The sequence below is a fragment of the Prionailurus viverrinus genome, unplaced genomic scaffold, assembly GCF_022837055.1.
Source record: "Prionailurus viverrinus isolate Anna unplaced genomic scaffold, UM_Priviv_1.0 scaffold_48, whole genome shotgun sequence".
Classification (NCBI taxonomy): domain Eukaryota; kingdom Metazoa; phylum Chordata; class Mammalia; order Carnivora; family Felidae; genus Prionailurus; species Prionailurus viverrinus.
Window position 1 is genome coordinate 2,307,620 of NW_025927611.1, and position 21,578 is coordinate 2,329,197.

At 57.6% G+C, this 21,578-nt stretch overlaps 1 protein-coding gene across 6 annotated transcripts in view; it reads left to right on the top strand.

Moving 5' to 3' along the window:
* The window catches only part of P2RY8 (P2Y receptor family member 8), a 42,657-nt gene extending 21,378 nt beyond the window's left edge, over nt 1–21,279 (top strand). The window contains exons 1-2 of one of the 6 annotated variants that reach the window (XM_047847390.1): nt 1,269–1,793; nt 17,813–21,279. In XM_047847390.1, coding sequence (XP_047703346.1) covers nt 17,833–18,906 — 1,074 coding nt within the window. In that variant the 5' untranslated portion in view covers nt 1,269–1,793; nt 17,813–17,832 and the 3' untranslated portion in view covers nt 18,907–21,279. The other 5 variants (XM_047847386.1, XM_047847388.1, XM_047847389.1 and 2 more) reach the window with 5 other exon arrangements.
* Nucleotides 21,280–21,578: the final 299 nt, after the last annotated feature.

A 21,578-nucleotide genomic window follows, 5' to 3' on the forward strand; every position in this document is an offset into this window, starting at 1 on the left:
TCTGAGATCCAGGTGGGACCGAGGATGGGGGTCTGAGATCCAGGCAGGGCTGACGCTGGGGGTCTGAGATCCCGGCAGGGCTGAGGCTGGGACTCTGACATCCAGGCAGGGCTGAGGTTGGGGGTCTGAGATCCAGGCAGGGCTGAGGTTGGGGGTCTGAGATCCAGGCAGGGCTGAGGCTCGGGGTCTGAGATTCAGGCAGGGCCGAGGCCAAGAGTCTGAGATCCAGCCAAGGCTGAGGTTAGGGGTCTGAGATCCAGCCAGGGCTGAGGCTGACAGGCTGAGGTCCAGGCACGGCCGAGTCTGGGAGTCTGAGGTCCAGGAGGGCCTGAGTCTCGGAATCTGACGTCCAGGAGGGGCTGAGTGTGAGGGTCTGAGATCCATGCAGGGCTGAGCCTAGGAGTCTGAGGTCCAGGCAGGGCTGAGGCCTAGAACCTGAGATCCAGGCAGGGCTGAGGCTGGGAGTCTGAGGTCCAGGCAGGGCTGAGGCCTAGAACCTGAGATCCAGGCAGGGCTGAGGCTGGGAGGCTGAGATCCAGGCAGGGCCAAGGCTGGGGTTCTGAGGTCCAGGTAGGGTGGAGGCTGGGGGTCTGAGATCCATGCAGGGCTGAGCCTGGGAGTCTGAGGTCCACGCAGGGCTGAGGCCTAGAACCTGAGGTCCAGGCAGGGCTGAGGCCTAGAATCTGAGATCCAGGCAGGGCCGAGGCTGAGGGTCTGAGATCCAGGCAGGGCTGAGGCTGGGAGTCTGAGGTCCAGGCAGGGCTCAGGCCTAGAACCTGAGATCCAGGCAGGGGTGAGGCTGGGACTCTGAGATCTAGGTGGGGCCAAGGCTGGGTGTCTGAGGTCCAGGCAGGGCTGAGGCTGGGAATCTGAGGTCCAGGCAGGGCTGAAGCCTAGAACCTGAGATCCAGGTAGGGCTGAGGCCTGGAGCCTGAGATCCAGGCAGGGCTGAGTCTGCTTCCTGCCGAGGCCTCTGTCCTGGGCGTGTAGATGCCGTGTTCTCCCCATGTCCTCTCGTCCTCATGAGGTGGCTCCTGTGTGTGTGTCTGTGGTCTGACCTCCACTTCTTCTAAGGACATCAGAGCCCTAGGGATCCGGGCCACCCTGCTGATGTCATTTGATTTAATTCCCTGTTTAAAGACCCTGTGTCCAAATCCTGCACATTCTGAGGTCCTGGGGACAGGGCTCCGGTACGTGAATTTCAGGGGGTGGCTGGGGCGGGGGGTGTGGGGACACAATTCAGCCCATCGCAGGGGGAACCCTCAGCAAATAGGCCGTTGTACGCTTTCGAGCTGCTTCCTAGGGAGCAGTGAGCGGTCGTCCTATGTAAAAAAGTATTGAATGAAAGCCAAGCTTCAATCTCCCACCTGTTCTCATCATGCACGAGCCCCCATCAAGTGCTGCCCTGAATATGTATTCAGGGGAACCTTTTTTTTGATGACATGTTTTTTTAAAAAAAAAAGTATTAAAAAATATGTAAATCCCAGCAGCGACCGGGGAGTCGGCTGTGAAAAAGAGGAACCCCCAAGCGCTGTGGCTGTGCCCTGGGGCTCCGCCTTTCGTAACCTCAGTGCGTTTAATTAAATCTGCACATGACAGGTTTTTGTTACAAGCGGCCAGCTGGGTCCCCGGGGGTTGGGGACCGGGTCGAGTGTGCTGGGGGACCTGCGGTGGGGTCCCGCGGCCTCCATTCCTTCTCCACACGGACAGCCACGTCTGCACCAGGGGGAGGGTCCCCACCGCTCGGCTCTGAAACTCCACGGGGCCGGCTCGCCCAGGACGGTCGGTCACCTGTAAGTCATGGGACCCAAGGAGACGTGTGCCAGTCGTGGGGGGCGGGGGGCGGGACGCTGAGGCAGGGCACACCCCAGAGACCCACCTGCACGGGCTGCTCTGTGTCCCCAAAGATGCAAGGTCGCCTTCTTCAAAGATTTTTATTCCAGAATTGTCTGGACACCTGCCGTTTGCTCCTTTTTTTTTTTTTTTTTTTTTTTTTAGTTTTGGTTTAATGGGGGCAGAGGGATGTTGCTTCTGGCTTTTAGGAAAATAGTTAACACGGAGGGAGCACTGACATTACTCCGGCCACATTTACGAGGGCTTTGTCCCAGGACTGAGTTCTGACACCTAATCCAGGCGGGTGCTCTCATTCTGGTTTTCCTGACGGGGAAACCGAGGCCCTGAGTTAAGTAACGATTTGGATGCCAAACAACAGAAACTTGACTCATGCGATCTTAGGTCAATGTGGAAGTTGGCAAATGGGTACTTAGACACCTAAGTCAGCTTCAGGCATGGCTGGATCCAGGGGGCCTCGGCTGTCCAGGCCTGGACGTGGGGACCCTGTGGACACCCTCTGCCTCTTCTGTCCCTGTGTTGTCACTCGTCCCCACACCCCGATGCTCACACCCTGTGGACACAGTTCCCTGCATTTGGGAAAACCAGGGCTGAATAAAGGGGGGCGCAGGCGAGGGTCTCGGGGCGGTCCCTTCCGCCCTCAGGGAACGCTCGGCACCCAGTGTGGCCCCAAAAATACCCACCGAGTGCAGACAGTGAGACAGGCTGCTGGACGCAGTGTGGGAGGAGGGCTCAGACAGCGCTTGGCTCAAACAACTGCGTAGGACCCGGTGCTTTCTACTCGTGGTCAGAAAACGTGGGCCTGGGCTCTGATGACACCTCTCACTCACTGGCCGCTCAGCTTCCTTCTGCCCTCTGTGCCTCGGTTTCCCCACCTTGGGATGTGTGTCCGGGGCGTGTCTGGAGGGACTCTGTGCCTCAGTTTCCCCACCTTGGGATGTGTGTCCGGGGCGTGTCTGGAGGGACTCTGTGCCTCAGTTTCCCCACCTGTGAGACCTGTGTCCAGGGCATGTCTGGAGGGATTCTGTGCCTCGGTTTCCCCACGTGTGGGACGTGTGTCCAGGGCACGTCTGGAGGGACTCTGTGCCTCGGTTTCCCCACCTGCGGGGCGTGTGTCCGGGGCACGTCTGGAGGGATTCTGTGCCTCGGTTTCCCCATGTGTGGGACGTGTGTCCGGGGCACGTCTGGAGGGACTCTGTGCCTCGGTTTCCCCACGTGTGGGACGTGTGTCCGGGGCACGTCTGGAGGGATTCTGTGCCTCGGTTTCCCCACCTGCGGGGCGTGTGTCCAGGGCACGTCTGGAGGGACTCTGTGCCTCGGTTTCCCCACCTGTGGGACCTGTGTCCAGGGCGGGTCCACAGGGACTCGGTGCCTCAGTTTCCCCACCTGCGGGGCGTGTGTCCAGGGCACGTCTGGAGGGACTCTGTGCCTCGGTTTCCCCACGTGTGGGACGTGTGTCCGGGGCACGTCTGGAGGGACTCTGTGCCTCGGTTTCCCCACCTGTGGACGTGTGTCCGGGGCACGTCTGGAGGGACTCCGTGCCTCTGTTTCCCCACCTTGGGACGTGGTCTCTCTCAGAGAAAGCGTTTGCAGACGTGTAGTGTGACGCATGCTCAGGGTGGGCAGACGCCCTCTTCGGGCTCCCTGGCACTCGGCCCGTGCCTTCCCCGTCACCCCCGGGACGCAGGCCAGGAAGAAAGCTGTCTGCGGCCTCGGAAAAGAAGGAAATGAGAACAATTTCAGCCCCTGGGACCCTGAACCAGTCCATGCTGGCTTCCTGGGGGAAAGTGTTACTTAATCAGTGAAGGTGGCCACTCTCAACGCTTCCTCTTGACTCGGGCCCCGCCTGGGGTTCAACCGGCCACGGCAACCACAGACCAGGAGACGTGGGTGGCCAGCTCCAGACACCCCAGCAGTGACCCGAGGGGTGAGGATGTCTCAGGAGGTGGGGCAAACGGGGGGACGGCAGGGAGGACACAGGAGCAACGGTCGGCTGAGACTCGGGGAACTAAAACAGAGATGTCTTCAGTCTTCCCCCCCACCCCGTGACCCACGAGGCGTGTTTTTTTTTTTAATTTTTTTTTTTTTTAATTTTTTTTTCCAACGTTTATTTATTTTTGGGACAGAGAGAGACAGAGCATGAACGGGGGAGGGGCAGAGAGAGAGGGAGACACAGAATCAGAAACAGGCTCCAGGCTCCGAGCCATCAGCCCAGAGCCCGACGCGGGGCTCGAACTCACGGACCGCGAGATCGTGACCTGGCTGAAGTCGGACGCTTAACCGACTGCGCCACCCAGGCGCCCCAGAGGCGTGTGTTTTTATTGAGATGTCATTGACATCACACACAACTCACCCTTTAAAAGTAGACAGTTCGGGGGGCGCCTGGGTGGCTCAGTTGGTTAGGCGTCAGACTTCGGCTCAGCTCATGATCTCACGGTTCGTGGGTTCGACCCCCGCGTCGGGCTCTGTGCCGACACCTCGGAGCCTGGAGCCTGCTGGGGATCCTGTGTCTCCCTCTCTCTCTGTCCCTCCCTGGCCCATGCTCCATGTCTGTCTCTCAAAAACAAACATTAGAAAATTTTAAGAAATTGGGGGCATTTAGCATATTCTCAATTTACCACCTGTATCTGCTTCCAGAACATTCTCATCCCATGGATGGATGGATGGATAGACAGATAGATATGATGGATGGATGGACAGACAGGTAAGATAGATATGATGTATGGGTGAATAGATAGATGGAATGATAGATAGATAGATAGATAGCAGACAGATAGATAACAGACAGACATAAATGAACAGATGGATATATAGATGGATGGACAGATGGATGGACACATAGACAGATACACATACATACATAGATACATACCTAGGTAACAAATGTAGATGGACAGATGCCTGGATAATCTAGAGAGATTCAGGACTTCACACATTCACGTGAACTATTTTCCCCTCAGTTGCCTCCTTTCCACGCCCAGTCCACCAGCTTACTTGAGAAAGACGTCACTTGTTAACTGAACCCTCCTTCAGAAGGAACCAGCCCTCCTAACACCTTGGCTTTGGCCTTCTGGCCTCCAGAGTCGTGAGAGAGAAAGTCTCTGTTGTTTGTAGTGCCCCTCCCCCATGTGTGGTCATGTGTTGCCGTAGCCACAGGAAAGCAATACTATCCCGTCTTCCAAGGTGGCAACTGGGCGCACAGAAGGAGGTCGCTGCCCGGAGGCCATGCACCTCCCACGGACAGAGCTGGGATTTGAACCCAGTCTTGCTAATGAAGCCCACCCCCGCCCTGAGTCTGGGCCACTCGTCAGCGGGCCATCCTGCCCTCACGGACTCAAGCAGGGCAGGCTATAGATTTCACATGGAAACAAATGTAAATGGGTCCATTTAGGGGATTTTCCCCTCCCCCACCCCCAGTCAGCCGTTTTCCTTCGACTCATTTCATGACACTGCTTCTCTGATGAAACAATAAAGTAAACATCTAATTTCATATAAATTTTAACTGTGGATGGGGGGCTTGCAGAAGATTAGTTTCAGTTAGTCTTTGTTAAGTAGGATGATGAATCATGCATTGAAATCAGGCGATCAAAGGTCAAATATGTGAGCTAAATACGTTCCAGCTTCCTACCCATTTACCTCGACTATCCATCCACCTATCCATCCATATCTATCTATCTTCTATCTATCCATCTATTATCTATCTATCCATCCATCCATTCACCCATCCATTATATCTATCTATCTATCTATCTATCTATCCATTCACCCATCCATTATATCTATCTATCTATCTATCTATCTATCATCTATCTATCCATCCATCCTACCATCCATTCACCCATCCATTATATCTATCTATCTATCTATCTATCCATCCATCCATCCATTCACCCATCCATTATATCTATCTATCTATCTATCTATCTATCTATCCATCCATTCACCCATCCATTATATCTATCTATCTATCTATCTATCTATCTATCTATCCATTCACCCATCCATTATATCTATCTATCTATCTATCTATCTATCTATCATCTATCTATCCATCCATCCTACCATCCATTCACCCATCCATTATATCTATCTATCTATCTATCTATCTATCTATCTATCTATCCATCCATTCACCCATCCATTATATCTATCTATCTATCTATCTATCTATCTATCTATCTATCTATCCACCCATCCATTATATCTATCTATCTATCTATCTATCTATCTATCCATCCATTCACCCATCCATTATATCTATCTATCTATCTATCTATCTATCTATCATCTATCTATCCATCCATCCTACCATCCATTCAACCATCCATTATATCTATCTATCTATCTATCTATCTATCTATCTATCCATCCATTCACCCATCCATTATATCTATCTATGTATCTATCTATCTATCTATCTATCTATCCATCCACCCGTCCATTATATCTATCTATCTATCTATCTATCCATCCATTCACCCATCCATTATATCTATCTATCTATCTATCTATCTATCCATCCACCCGTCCATTATATCTATCTATCTATCTATCTATCTATCTATCTATCCATCCATTCACCCATCCATTATATCTATCTATCTATCTATCTATCTATCTATCCTTCCATCCACCCATCATATCTATTATCTATCTATCTATCATGTATCCATCTATCCATCTGTCATTCCATCTTTTATGTGTCTATCTATCTAGCCATCTCTCTACCTATCAATCATCTATCAACGCACCCATCCATCTAACAGTATCTGTCATCTGTTTACCTATCTGCCTAACACTATTGCCCATCACTCATCTATGTGTCCCTATCGTGTATTTGTTGATCTGCATATATATGGATACATCTGCACAGTGCCCGAGAGGGTTTACTATGGTGCCCTTCTAGAGAAGGGTCTTTTCTAGAACCCGAACGCTTCCTGACATCACCTGGAGGTGCACCTGTGTCTGCCTTCATCGTCATGTTGGGGAGGTCTTCACGTTCACAACAGAGAGGTTTAAACACTGTCTGGAAATCAGGGAAATGTGTATACCCAGGGCACGTCATACCGAAGGGCTCCGGTCCCCAGGGGTTTGAGTACAGCAAACAAGGGAGGGGACTCATCCTCAGCTTCAGGCAAATGCAAGACCACGAGGATGCCTTGGCCTGTCCTCAAACGTTCCTTGCCCGGGCTTTCTCCTTGGTAGCTTTGCTGGGCACGTTGCTAGAAACTGGAGGGGGACAAATCACCCTACTTATGGTTAAACTATTCTTTGGCAAGTTAGCATGTCAACCTACAGAAGAGATTTGAATGAGCATCTCTGAATCGAGGACAACATTAGCGACTTGACCACATTACCCCCCACCCCACCTCCGAAACTCTATCAACCGGCTCAACACCGCCTCTCCAACATATTCACTGCGTTTGCCCTTCTGGCTCCGTCGGGGTCGAGCGCGCCTGAAACTCCTGTTATGTGCTCTTTCCAACCTACCACTTCCCGGCAGGTCCCCAGCGCTCAGGCCCGTTGGCTTTAGTTTCACAGAATAGTGCTTCACGTTAATCGATGCCTGCACGCAGTTGCTTCCTGCCCTACAGACGGAGGCTGGCGTGGCAGGTGCCACTCAGACAGCACAGCTGAGAAACTCATGCGTAGGGGGTGAGCCTCGAAAATGGAAAAAAAAAAGCAAGAGAGACAGAAAACAGCGTAAGGCAGACAGAAAGCAAGGGGCGTCTTGCATTTCAGAGAATCCGGTCTCTGGCTGGTCAGCTAGCCCTTTGGCTGTGCCCCGAGTCTGGGGCAGGGGGGGAGAAAAAGACACAGAAGCAAAAGGACCCTGCTGTCTTGCAGGAGACGGAGATTAAAATCTGCACACTCCACACTCGTTTGGACGGACAACGGCATGCAAATCACCCGTAATTTACGGTGCACTCGGGTTGCGCAATGCAGAGCCAAACAGCAGAGAGGAGGCGACACCACCACACGCGTGCCTGTGCGCTGAGCACAGACGGTTCTTGCACTGTGATCTGAGCACTCGGCCAGGTCCTCTGCCCCTCAGCCCCAGCCTCAGCCCCCAGCTGTCCCCGTAAACTGTGTTCTGGCACCTCTTTGAAGTCTTAGAACACAGGGTTCACTCGGAGGCGATGCAGCGGTCATGTGCGTCTCAGGTCTACAGAGATGGGGGCCTCTGCAGGCATGGGCGGTATCCTGTCAGACTTCAAGAGGATGCCGTTACCGCCTCCAGGGTGGCCACGAGGCCACCGGTGATGCAAAGGCCCCCTCAGAATGCCCCTCGCTGACTGACGACCGTTGCACATCCTCAGCGGGGTTTGTCGTTGCCACTGGTTTCAGACCCCAGTCATTCCGATACCTGTCTGGTGGCATCTCATTGTGGGGCTGATGTGCCCGTCCCTGGTGATACATCGTGGCCGGTGCTTCTGTGCCAGCCGAACGTCTCCTCTGGGGACGTGTCTGCTCAGGTCTGTTGCCCAAGTTTCAGACGGGGGTCTGTTTGTTCTCTTACCGTTGAGTTTTAAAAGCTCCTTGTATATTTCACACACCTGTTTTTGGTTTAGACACATCGAGGTCCCTTGCAGATATTTTCTGTCTGTCTGTGGCTTGTGTTCACAACGTTCTCTTGACATTCTTTTGGAGGACTGTTTCATTTTGATGAAGCGGGTTTATCCGCTATTCGTTCCACAGATCGTCCCTTCGGCGTCCCGTCTAAAAAGTCATCACCGCGGCTTAAGATTATGCAGATTTTCTCCCGTGTTAGTTCGGAGGAGTATTAGACTTTTGCACTTTACGCTGAGGTCTGTGACCCGTTTTGAGTTATGTTTTTTGTGAAGGATGTCTACATCCTCGGGGTTTTGGTGGGGAGGGGGCGGGAAGGGGTTGGTTTTTGGGTTTTGTGTGTGGGTGTCCCGTCGCTCCAGCCAGATCTGTGAAACAGACTACCTGTGCTCCAGTGTTTTGCTCTTGATTTTTGTCAAAGACCAGTTGGCTGTATTTATGGGGCTCTGTTTTGGGGGTCTCATTCTGTTCCATCGATCTATTTGTCTATTATTTTGCCAACACCAGCCTGCCTTCATTTCTGTTGCTTTATAGTTAAGTCATGAAGTCTGGAAGCACGAATCCCCCAACTCTTGGTCATTACAGGTCCCTCGCTTCTCCAGACAGAGCCTAGGATCAGTTGGTCCATATCCACATCTTGTAAGGGGACATTGGGATTACAAGTTATCTCTCCTCTACCCCACACAGGCCTTTGCACGTTAAGGTGAGGGCTTGCAACCCCAGCTGGGGGACAGTCAAGTACAGATGGCTGGATGAGTGAGCCTGGGGATCTCTCAGGTACCGTCATTTTCTGAGAGTTTGTGATGTTATGTCGTGTTTTCTTAGACCCTCCTCTCATAGGTTCTCTCAGCAGACACCAAACCTGGGTTAAGAGCACACACGATGACAATCCCTGTGTGTGACAGCATGTGAGGAACGATTATAATACAGCTTGCCAACAGCCCCAGGATGACAACTGGAAAATAAAAATAAAATTTCTGACAGCACAGAGAAAAGAGGGAGGAGACTTGATAGTCACAGGGTGGAAAAGATACCTTCCTTGGGTATAAAATACAGAAGATATCACAGGAGCATTTTGTGACATAAAGATATGAAACGTTAACGTGACTTGAAACACTGCCAACAAAATTAGAAGATGGGTGGATGAGTGGATGAATAGAGATGATGGATGGATGGATGGATGGATGGATAGATGATAGATAGATAGATAGATAGATAGATAGATAGATAGACAGAAATAGGTATGGATGGATGGATGGATGGGTGGATGGATGATAGATAGATAGATAGATAGATAGATAGATACACAGATAGAAATAGGTATGGATGGATGGATGGGTGGATGGATGGATATGATGAATGGATGGATGGACAGATGGATAGGTACATATATAGATAGATGATAGATATGATGGATGGATGGATAGGTAGATAGATAGATAGATAGATAGATAGATAGATACAGGGATGGATGGATGGATGGATAAATGATAGATAGATAGATAGATAGATAGAAATAGGTATGGATGGATGGATGGGTGGATGGATGATAGATAGATAGATAGATAGATAGATAGATAGATAGAAATAGGTATGGATGGATGGATGGATGGGTGGATGGATGGATATGATGAATGGATGGATGGACAGATGGATAGGTACATATATAGATAGATGATAGATATGATGGATGGATGGATAGGTAGGTAGGTAGATAGATAGATAGATAGATACAGGGATGGATGGATGGATGGATGGATGGATGGACGGATGGATAGGTACATATATAGATAGATGACAGATATGATGGATGGATGGATGGATGGATGGATGGATAGGTAGGTAGATATGATGGATGGATGGATAGGTAGGTAGATAGATAGATAGATAGATAGATACAGGGATGGATGGATGGATGGATGGATGGACGGATGGATAGGTACATATATAGATAGATGACAGATATGATGGATGGATGGATGGATAGGTAGGTAGATATGATGGATGGATGCATGCATGGATAGATAGATACATACATAGATAAATGATACACAGATGAGTCTGGGTGAAGCATTGTGTCCTCTACAGGTGTTGAGCCGCATCCCGGTGTCCCCTGATGAGTCTGGCAAAGTATTCCGGGTGAGAACCCCTGGGCTATGTGGACTGTCACCCCACCAGTACCTACTATCCATCTAGGTGACCTGTCCTTTTCCTGAATCAATAATCAAAACGGTTTCTGTCCTCTCCCATGGCCGGCTTGTCATCTGTGTTACCTGGAAACCCTACTTTTCTCATGCTTGATCGTTTCTTGGAAGCCCTTCCCTTTCTTTAATGAAGGACAATCGTGGTTCGTAGCATTTCTTTAGCTTGCTGGAGTCTGCTAATGAAACCCCTTCCCTCTTTTCTTTTGTGCCTTCGTTTCCCGGAAACGTGCTGTGACAAATTACCCCCACACGGGGGTTGAAACGGCACATGAAACATGGTTGAAACGGCACCAATGTATTCTGTCTCATCTCTGGGGACCAGAAGTCTGAGGTCAAGGTGTCCACAGGAGCGACTCCCCCTGGAGCGTCTACTCTGTTCCGTTCCTCAGTCCATCTTCTCTGCTTCCAACCCCACGTGACCTCCTCTCCATGTGCCTGTCTGTGTCCAAATTTCCCCTTTCTATAAGGACCCCAGCCATATTGGAGTCAGGTCCCACCCTGCCCAGTATACCTTCATCTTCGTTTGACAATGGCCAAAGACCCTATTTCTAACCAAAGTCGCATTCTGAGATGTGGGCAATTAGGGCTTCTACATATGAATCTGGTGGCATCGTGTTTGAGCCCATGACAACCACAGGCTTTCTTGTGCCTTTACTAAGTTGCCCATGGTTGACCAGAAAACCAACGCAGCTTCCTCCCCAGGGTCACATAATATTGGCCACGTCCTGGGGCTGTGGGCGAAAGGCGGTCTCCCAGAAAAGACTGCTGATAAAGGCACACCGCTTCCTGCCGTCCGTGTGCGAATGGCCAGACCTTGTGGGTGTCATGGTCAGACCCCAAAGCATGGTCTTCCTGCCTCCGCTGATGCACACTGGGCATCCCGGGGAATCTCTCCAAGAACGTCCCTCGGCTGCGGTGGGGAGATCACTGTAGCCGGAAGCACCACCCTGGGATTCACCGAGGATAAGCAGAAGCTGGGTGCAGGGAGGGCCTCAGGGGGGAGGCTCTCCTGCTGGTGATGCCCCTGGAGAAGCCACTCGTCACAGATGCTTATGCTCCACGCGGTTCTGCCCATTGGTGGAAGGCGCGGGGCCCAGAAAATACTGCAAACAGCTCTTAGGAAAATTCTCCTCCTGGACACCTTGCCGTGGGTTGCATGGGGGTCCCCAAAAGACATGGCCCCCAGAACCTATGAATGTGATGTGTTTGGAAACAGAGTCTTTGCAGATGTTATGAGGGGTCTGAGATGAGCTCATCCTGCATCAGGGGGGCCCTGACTCCAATGACAGGTGTCTTTGTAAGAGACAGAAGGGAACACACAGACACAGAGGAGGAGCCACGTGAAGGCGGGGGCAGAGACGGGAGGGACGTGGCCATGAGCCCAGGGACGCCTGGAGCCCGCAGAAGCTGGAAGAGGCAGGAAGGACGGTCCTCTGGAGCCTCTGGAGGGAGCACGGCCCTGCCCGCCCTGGATCTCCGACTTCCGGTCTCCAGAGCCAGGAGAACATGAATCCCTGTGGTTTTAAGTCCCCGGTTCGTGGTCACTTGTTAGGACCTGCTACAAAGTGTCTCACCTTCATTGGGTCACTGCCAAGTGACTGAACACCCACTTGGGTTTTTCCAACCTCACCAGGCCTGCAAGGTGGTGGCACTTTGTGGGGCTGAGTCTCCCACGGCTGCCACAACAGAGCCCCAGAAACCGGGCCAGCTGAAAACCCAAGACACGGAGGAGGAAAGACCAGCCCACAGTGTGGGGGGCGGGGGGCGGCGGCTGGCTCGTGGCTTCCTGGGTTGGGGACCCTCTGGTGCCCACAGTGGGCTCAGCACCTGGGACAGCTCCCAGCACTCCGGAAACGCCCACACACGGGGAGCCCAACGGAGACATCCATCCCACGTGTCCATCCATCAGCGGTCGTCCCTGCGGGGGAATGGGACTCAGCCATGAGAAGGAACCGGGCTGTGCCCACTGCCACCCCAACGATGGCACCTGGCGCCTGAAACTGTGACACTCAGTGACGGGAGCCAGACATACGTGGGCCACACCGCGGGTGATCCCTTTTCCGTAAACGTGCAGAGAGGGTCCGGCGACAGAGACGGGAATTGGGTTCGTGGTCGCCTGGGTCGGGGAGGGGGGCCGTGGGGCGACGGCCTGGGGGGTCAGGGAGGGGGGCCTCGGGGCGACGGCCTGGGGGGGTCGGGGAGGGGGACCGCGGGGCGACGGCCTGGGGGGTCGCGGAGGGGGGCCTCGGGGCGACAGCCTGGGGGGGTCGGGGAGGGGGGCCTCGGGGCGACGGCCTGGGGGGGTCGGGGAGGGGGACCGCGGGGCGACGGCCTGGGGGGTCGCGGAGGGGGGCCCCGGGGCGACGGCCTGGGGGGGTCGGGGAGGGGGGCCTCGGGGCGACGGCCTGTGGGGGTCGGGGAGGGGGGCCTCGGGGCGACGGCCTGGGGGGTCGGGGAGGGGGGCCGCGGGGCGACGGCCTGGGGGGCCGGGGAGGGGGGCCGTGGGGCGACAGCTCGGGTCTGCGGGGTTTCCTTCAGGGGCGACCAGGACGTTGCGGGGTTGCAGTCTGCCTGGGACGCTTTCGGCACGTGAACCACACCCATGACGCCGTTAAGACCAAAAGCAAAAGTGACAGGGAGGCCGTACCCCCACCCAGGACGGCACTCGGCCTTCAGGCGCTCAGGCCGCGCACACCGTGACAGGCTGCGCCTCCCGCTGCCTCCGAGCGCCCGGCCCGCGGTCTCCCTGCAAGGGTCCCCTGTGCGCTCGACCATGGGGGTCGTTGCTCAGTTCCTGCAATTTCCATCCCGCCGTCCGCGGCTGCCGGGTCCAAACCACAAGTGTGCGCGTTACAGGCGCCGGGTCCGCCGGGGTTGATTTCTTTATTAATCACCCGTGGCGCTCAGGGGGCGGCCACCCCGCGGGGACCCAGACGCCCCGAGGCCACAGCTGGTGCTCTGGAGCACGCAGGGGGCCGCGTGGCCTCCCGAGATGACAGAAGAAACACCGGGGGTGGGGGATGGGGTCGGGCAGGCAGGATGGCTTCTTGGTGACGCGCTGACAAGCCAGCGGCCGCCCGCACCTCTGCTTTCGGCGCCGTTGCGCACCATGCAAATGTGTGCACCTAACCGGCCGCCACCTGGGGGACGACAACAATAGATCCCCACGTCCCCCGCTCCGTGAGCACAAACGGAGACGATGGCCCGCCAAAGGCCGCCCTCTGCTCGCAAGCCCAGGGCCCCGTCCGGCTCAGAAGGGTCGCCTTGCAGCCTGCGGTCCTGTGCCCGGGACCCGTGCTCAGACGTCTGCAGTAGACACGCTGACACGCACGTCCGCTAGAGCTCACAGCCGCGTCCTCCTCCCTCACCGTCCGCGCCCTGCAAGGTATGGCTGTCTGTCCGCTCCCCACGCGTGTCCCTCCGCGGCTCCCGCGGGGACCCCGGGACCCCATGTCCCTTTGCGTCCTGGCGCCTAGGCCGGACCGAGGTGGCCCGGGAAACGGGCCCTCCCCCCGCCCCCGGTTGCTGGGGGATCCGCACCTGAGCGTGCCTCAGCGGAGCAGAAAGCGTCACAGTCAAAGCGAAACTCGGGGCCATTTTTAAACTCGTTTTGAGGAACCTCTTTCCGCGGATGCCGGTGGCAGATGGCAGGCCTTCTACGCAGGAAGAAACGCCAGCTCAGGGCACGCGGGCTCGACAGGGCAGCTGAAGATCCAGACGCGCTCCGAAGGCCGTGCGCTGGCCTCCCCGGCACGTGAACCCTGCGCGTCCTGCTGGCGGGCGCCCCTGCCATGGCGGGCGGGCGCCCCCGTGACCACGCGGCCCGCGCCCAGGCCAGCCGCGCTCGGGGAGACGCAGGTCGCTGGGAGCAGCGGGGACGCCGCTGGGCTTTCCGTCCCAGGGTCAGACTGGAAGCCAACAGTCACAGCCGCCTGCGGAACAGCAAGCCGGAACCCGCTGTCAGACCCCAAGCCCCCGAAGGGAGGAGGACAGACCTCAGCAGCCCCCGCCCGAGTCCCAGACCCTCCTCCCGCGGGCCGTTCGCCGGGCTCCCGGGAAAAGACCTGCTCACGTTGCCCTGACATGCTCTGCGCTCGAGCTGGGGCCCCCGGTTTCTGCGTGAAGGCAGCCAGAACCAACGGGGGTTGGGAAAACAGCACACAACTGGTCAAACGGGGCAAAGAACCAGAATACGGGCTCTGGGATCTGCGCTGCGGGGAATAGACACCTGTACCCATGGCTGTGATGGCCTGAGGCCATCACTATAATGGTAGTGGGGCTCCTGGTCCATAAGAAGGCCAAGATACCAGGCGATGGTGTGAGGGCATCAGTATAAGGGTAGTGAGGCTGACAGTTCACCAGGACAGCAAGACATCAGGCGACAGCCTGCAGCCATCGGTATAACGGTAGTGAGGCTCAGGTTCACCAGAACAGCAAGACATCAGATGACAGCCTGAGGCCATCAGTATAATGGTAGTGAGGCTCCTGGTCCATAAGAAGGCCAAGACACCAGGTGACAACGTGAGGGCATCACTATAATGGTAGTGAGGCTGACAGTTCAGAGGAACAGCAAGACCTCAGGCGACGGCCTGAGGCCATCACTATAATAGTAATGGGGCTCCCAGTCCATAAGAAGGCCAACACAGCAGGTGATGCCCTGAGACCATCAGTGTAATGGTAGTGAGGCTCCTGGTCCATAAGAAGGCCAAGATACCAGGCGACGGTGTGAGGGCATCAGTATAATGGTAGTGAGGCTGACAGTTCACCAGGACAGCAAGACATCAGGCGACAGCCTGCAGCCATCGGTATAACAGTAGTGAGGCTCAGGTTCACCAGAACAGCAAGACATCAGATGACAGCCTGAGGCCATCAGTATAATGAGGCTCGCAGTTCACAACAAGAATGCCAAGACATCAGGAGACACTACAGCCCCCCTGTTAACCGCCCTGGGCCCGTGCAAACCCCAGCTCTACGCTTGCCCCTCCTGGAACCTCTGAGTCCCTTCTGTAAGATGTGAACGTGACACCAGCCTCACCACTTCCCGGCCTTGCAGCAGGGACCAGGGAATGTCCTAGGGACTCTGTGATGTGCGGTGCCCACAGTGAGGGCGGGTCACGGTGACTCCGGGATCACAGGACCTCACTGCAATCACAGTGGGAGCGGTGCCTGTCGCAACGGCCTGAGGCCATCAGTATAATGTCTGGTTTAGCTCAGGCTGCTAGCACCGAATCCCAGAGGCGGGGCGGCTTCGGCAACAGACATCCATTTCTCACAGTTCCGGAGGCTGGACGCCCGAGATCCAGGCACCAGCCTAGACGGGTTCTGGGGAGGCCTCTGCCCTTGGCTTGCACACGGCCCCACACCTCTGAGGAAACTTGGGGGTTCCAGGACGCATCTTCAGGATGCTTTACGGGAAGATTCTGTGTGACGTTGAGCATCCATCCCTCCGTGGGGGCGGAAGAGGTCGGGATCGGAAGTCAGCGGAAGAAACCCACGCTCACGACTGGAGTTCCGTGAGCGGGGGAAGGTTTCCTCAGACCCGCCTCGTCCGCCAGCTTTCCACACTCGCGGCTGTCCCGGGGAGGGCAGCACGGTGCCCCGTCCTCACACCGCTCTCCGTCAGGCGGTGAAACCTCACGGCCAAAGCAGCTGACGGAGGGGGCTGGGTTTCCAGGGTCCCAGCGCCCGTGCACGGGTGTCTGCGACTCAGATCCCCCGTTCTCCTCCGTGAGGAGCTCCAAGCCTGTCCGTCAGACCTCGGGGAGCACCGGGCGGGCGGCATGGGGGACCTGCCCAAGTCCCGGTGAGCCCGGCAGCAGGGCCTCGACCTGAAGCCTGTCTCTGAACCCCTGGGCTGTGCACCCATTGTGTGTGCCAGGCCCCAACGTGCCGGCTCCCCCTTGCAAACATGCTGCGCTGGAAACTAGTATGTGGGGACGGGCCGTGCAGATGCCCAGAGCAACGGGGATTAAAAGGGGACTCGGTAACCACTTTATCAGAGAAAACGTCTGTGTGAGAGCAAACAGGAAGCCGTTGGGGGAAGGCGGGAGCTGTGTGACCTTGATGTGAGTGGAGGAAGGAGGTCCTGAGGCAGGGGGCAGGCGCCCTGATTGCAGAGGCCCCGGGGGTTGGGGGGGGGGGGGGTACACACAGCACGTGGGGTCCTGTCCTGATTGCAGAGGCCCCGGAAGGGCAGGAGGGGTACGCACAGCACGTGGGGTCCTGGGGCCAAATGCGGCATCAGAGGAGACACCGTCCTCGTCCCATAGGAACAGCCCCTCTCTCCTGACGAGGACCAGCCTCCTGGCCCGGCCTCTGCACACATGTGGGGACAGAGGTCGGAGGCTGGACGTGCGGCCTAGCCAACCACGCTGCCCTGGGGGGGGGGGGGGCGGCCTATGGGGACCACACGTGCCCGTCCCATAGTCTCTTCACATGAGAGTCAGCACAAACATGATGAGCAGCTAGGAACTGTCCCCCAGCCCCCGTGAGACACCTGGGCAGGAGGCCATCATCCCTGGGTAAGTCAGGGCCTCTCCGGAGAAACACACACAAGGGGCCAGACATGGACAGACAGATAGGTAGACGACAGATAGATACATAGACGTATAGATAGATTAGACCGTAGGTAGGTCAGCAGATACATAGATGCATAGATACGTGACAGACAGACCAGACTGAGAACAGCTGGGGTGCCCAGGGACAAGGCATTGTGGGCAGAAGACGGCAGGGGACCGGGCACAGGGCCATGGTAACGCGCCTGCTGGGACACATCAATGCTGGCGGCACAGCGACCCCGTGTGGCCGGGCAGGGCAGCCAGGGACACACAGGGCCTCTCCAAGAGTGGGGGAAGGGAGAGCTCCCCTTCCAGGCCCCGCCCCCCACCCCGGAGAGGCTCTTTTGCAGCTGGAAACCAGGTTAGCCACTTGGTACCTTTGTAAGGGCCGGGTGTGCGGGGACCTGGCGAACCCGGCGGGGGCGGGGCGCGCTTCTGCGTGTGATGCAGCTTTGCAATATTTAGTCTACACTGGGCAGGAGGGCAGGCTTGAAGACCTGAGATGCGGGGACAGGGGCGGGCGGCGGGAAGGGTGCGGGGCAGGAAGGGGAGGCGGGGACAGGCAGGGCTGGGCCCCGTGGTGCGCCCCTCACCCCACCCACCCCTCCCCCCCTGCGTCTTGCCTTCCAGCCGCGCCCGCGCCCGCCAGAATGGACATGAACGTGAGCGGCCCGGACAACGCCACGATCCTCATGCTGCGGGACCCGACCATCGCCGTGGTCCTGCCCGTGGTCTACTCGCTGGTGGCGCTGGTCAGCATCCCCGGAAACCTGTTCTCGCTCTGGGTGCTGTGCTGCCACATCGGGCCCACGTCCCCGTCCGTCATCTTCATGATCAACCTGAGCGTCACGGACCTGATGCTGGCCAGCGTGCTGCCCTTTCAGATCTACTATCACTGCAACGGCAACCACTGGGTGTTCGGCGAGCTGCTGTGCAACGCCGTCACCGTGGCCTTCTATGCCAACATGTACTCGTCCATCCTGACCATGACGTGCATCAGCGTGGAGCGCTTCCTGGGCGTGGTGTACCCGCTGGCGTCCGCGCGCTGGCGCCGGCGCCGCTACGCCGTGGCCGCGTGCGCCGGGCTGTGGCTGCTGCTGCTGGCCGCCCTGTCCCCGCTGGCGCGCACCGACCTCACCTACACCGTCGAGGCGCTGGGCATCGTCACCTGCTTCGACGTGCTCAAGTCCACCATGCTGCCCAGCGTGGCCATGTGGGCCATGTTCCTGTTCACGCTGTTCATCGTGCTGTTCCTCATCCCCTTCCTGGTCACCGTGGCCTGCTACACGGCCACCATCCTCACGCTGCTGCGCACCCGCGAGCCGCACAGCCGGGGGCAGCGGCGCCGCGCCGTGGCGCTGGCCGCCGTGGTGCTGCTGGCCTTCGTCACCTGCTTCGCGCCCAACAACTTCGTGCTGCTGGTGCACGTGGTCAACCGCCTGTTCCTGGGCAGGACCTACTACCACGTGTACAAGCTGACCCTGTGCCTCAGCTGCCTCAACAACTGCCTGGACCCCTTCGTGTACTACTTCGCGTCCCGCGAGTTCCAGCTGCGCCTGCGGCTCTACTTGGGCTACGGGCGCCTCCCCGCCGGCTGCCGCCACGCGCGCTCGGACAGCGTGTTCTCCGCCCGGACGCTGTCGGCGCGCTCCATGTCCAGCGGCCACGAGGGGCTGGAGGAGGCAGGGAGGCCCTCGCTCAGGAGGCAGGAGAGCGTGTTCTGAGCCGGACACCCCGCCCCCCCCCTCCCGGGGACGGCTGGTGGGACGGCTCGCACGGGCCTTCACGCATGGGAACCGCTGCGCGTCCATGGCCGTGGCGCGTGGAGAGGGTCCCCAGGAGCGCACGTCCTAAAACGGGACACCCGGACAGAACGGCTGGGGGACGGCGCGCACCGGCCTTCCCCCGTGCGAACCGCTGCGCCTCCGCCGCCGTGGCGCATGGAGAGGGTCCCCAGGAGCGCACTTCCTAAAACGGGCCACTGGGACAGAACGGCTGGGGGACGGTGCGCACCGGCCTTCCCCCTGCGAACCGCTGTGCGTCCACCGCGTGGCGCATGGAGAGGGTCCCCAGGAGCGCACGTCCTAAAACGGGCCACTGGGACAGAACGGCTGGGGGACGGAGCGCACAGGCCTTCCCGGTGAGAACCGCTGCGCGTCCGCGGCCATGGCGCATGGAGAGGGTCCCCAGGAGCGCACTTCCTAAAACGGGGCACCGGCATGGAACACCCCACGGCTTAATGACACAGGACTCAGCGTGCAGGACGCACTGGGCTCCGCTCCTCAGGACGGGGACCCAAGCTGACCACGAGCTCAGCCAGCCCACCTGAGTCCCTCTGGAGCCCCAACATCCACCTGCCGTGTTGTCTGTGCCTTGTGCTGGGGTCGCCCATGGCACCTGCTATTCCCCAGCCTGGCACAGCCTGGTGCTTTTTGTCCAGCCCACCCTGGGTCACCGTGCGTTCTGGGATTCACCCAGACCACCAGGCACAGGCCCCTTTGGGTTCGGTGCCCCGGGAGCCCACAGGAACCCCCCCCCCCATTTGATCTGCTGCCCCCAGGAGCCACCACGACAGCTTACAAGTGATTTGGTCACTCTGTTTCCTCAAGGCTCACATCCTACAAGTCGCAATGTCCAGGCGGGAAGGACATCCATCCAGGAGGTGTGGCTCAGCCCCCCCCCCCCCCACACACACACAAGGCTTGAGGGTCTCCAGCTCCATGAGAAGCTGCGGAGGCCGAGTTTTGGGAAGGACGACATGGGTCCGCAGCTACCGTGGGGCTCCCTGATGGGCTCCAGGGTGCGGCCTCCCCCCAGGTGCCCTCCTGCCAGTCCTCTGCCTCCTGGTGCCAGCCTAGAGCCCCTGAGCCACGTGCAAGCCCTCCCAGGCTGTGAGGTGGCCTCGTGCACCTGACCTGAGCCCTGGCGCCCCGTGGTGCCCGGGCCCCGGACAAGACCACCGAGCACACAAGCCTGCAGCAGGATCACACCCAAGCCCCCTCTGTGCCCGTCCCTTCCTGCGCCCAGGACACAGCAGTACCAGCCCCCAAATATGTGCCGCTCCAGGAAGACGAGGACCCCTGTCCCTGGGGAGTCCAGGATGCCAAAAGAGTGGGTTTCCTGGAGCCGGGGATCCGTCTGGAACAGCACTGCCTGCTATTTTGTTCATCACACTGGGATGCACGGCGTTGGGCTCAGGGACCCTCAAGCTGGGATGGCTGGGGGGCAGGCAGCGTCCCCACTGTAGGTTTGGCACAGATGGAGACTGGCAGCTGCCATCCGAGGGCCTCTGGGAGCACCTGCTCCTGCCGTCACTGCTTTGGGATAAAAGCAGACACAGCTGTCCTGGAGGGAATAATGTCCCCCCAAACCCACATCCACGCAAGCGCACAATGTGACCTCTCAGATCGGGATGGCCATCAATCCAATGGCACGTGTCTTTGTAATAGACAAAAGAGAGACAGAGACACAGAGGAGAAGCCCCGTGAAGACAGAGGCAGAGACGGGAGGGACGCAGACACAAGCCCGGGGATGCCTGGAGCCCTGGAGGCTGGAAGAGGCAGGAAGGACCCTCCCCTGGAGCCTCTGGAACGAACACGGCCCCTCCTGGATCTCAGTGGTTCTGACCCTCCTAGATCTCAGCAACCCTGCCCTGCCTGGATCTCAGTGGCCCTGTCCCGCCTGGATATCAGCGGCCCTGACCCTCCTGGATCTCAGTGGCCCTGCCATGCCTGGATCTCCATGATCCTGTCCCTCCTGGATCCCAGTGGTCCTGCCCCTCCTGGATCTCAGCAGCCCTGTCCTGCCTGCATCTCAGTGATCTTGCCCTGCCTGGATGTCAGTGGTCGTGCCCTTCCTGGATCCAATAGTCCTGCCCATCTTGGGTCTCAGTGGCCCTGCCCTGCCTGGATCTCAGAGGTCCTGCTCTACCTGGATCTCATTGGCCCTGCCCTGCGTGGATCTCAGTGATCTTGCCCTGCCTGGATCTCAGAGGTCCTGCCCCTCCTGGATCTCAGCGGTCCTGCCCTGCCTGGATCTCAGCGGCCCTGCCCTGCCTGGATCTCAGCGGCCCTGACCCTCCTGGATCTCAGCGGCCCTGCCCTGCCTGGATCTCAGCGGCCCTGCCCTGCCTGGATCTCAGCGGCCCTGCCCTGCCTGGATCTCAGCGGCCCTGCCCTGCCTGGATCTCAGCGGCCCTGCCCTGCCTGGATCTCAGCGGCCCTGCCCTGCCTGGATCTCAGCGGCCCTGCCCTGCCTGGATCTCAGCGGCCCTGCCCTGCCTGGATCTCAGCGGCCCTGTCCTGCCTGGATCTCAGTGGCCCTGCCCCTCCTGTATCTCAGTGGTCCTGCCCGGCCTGGATCTCAGTGGTCCTGCCCTGCCCTGCCTGGATCTCAG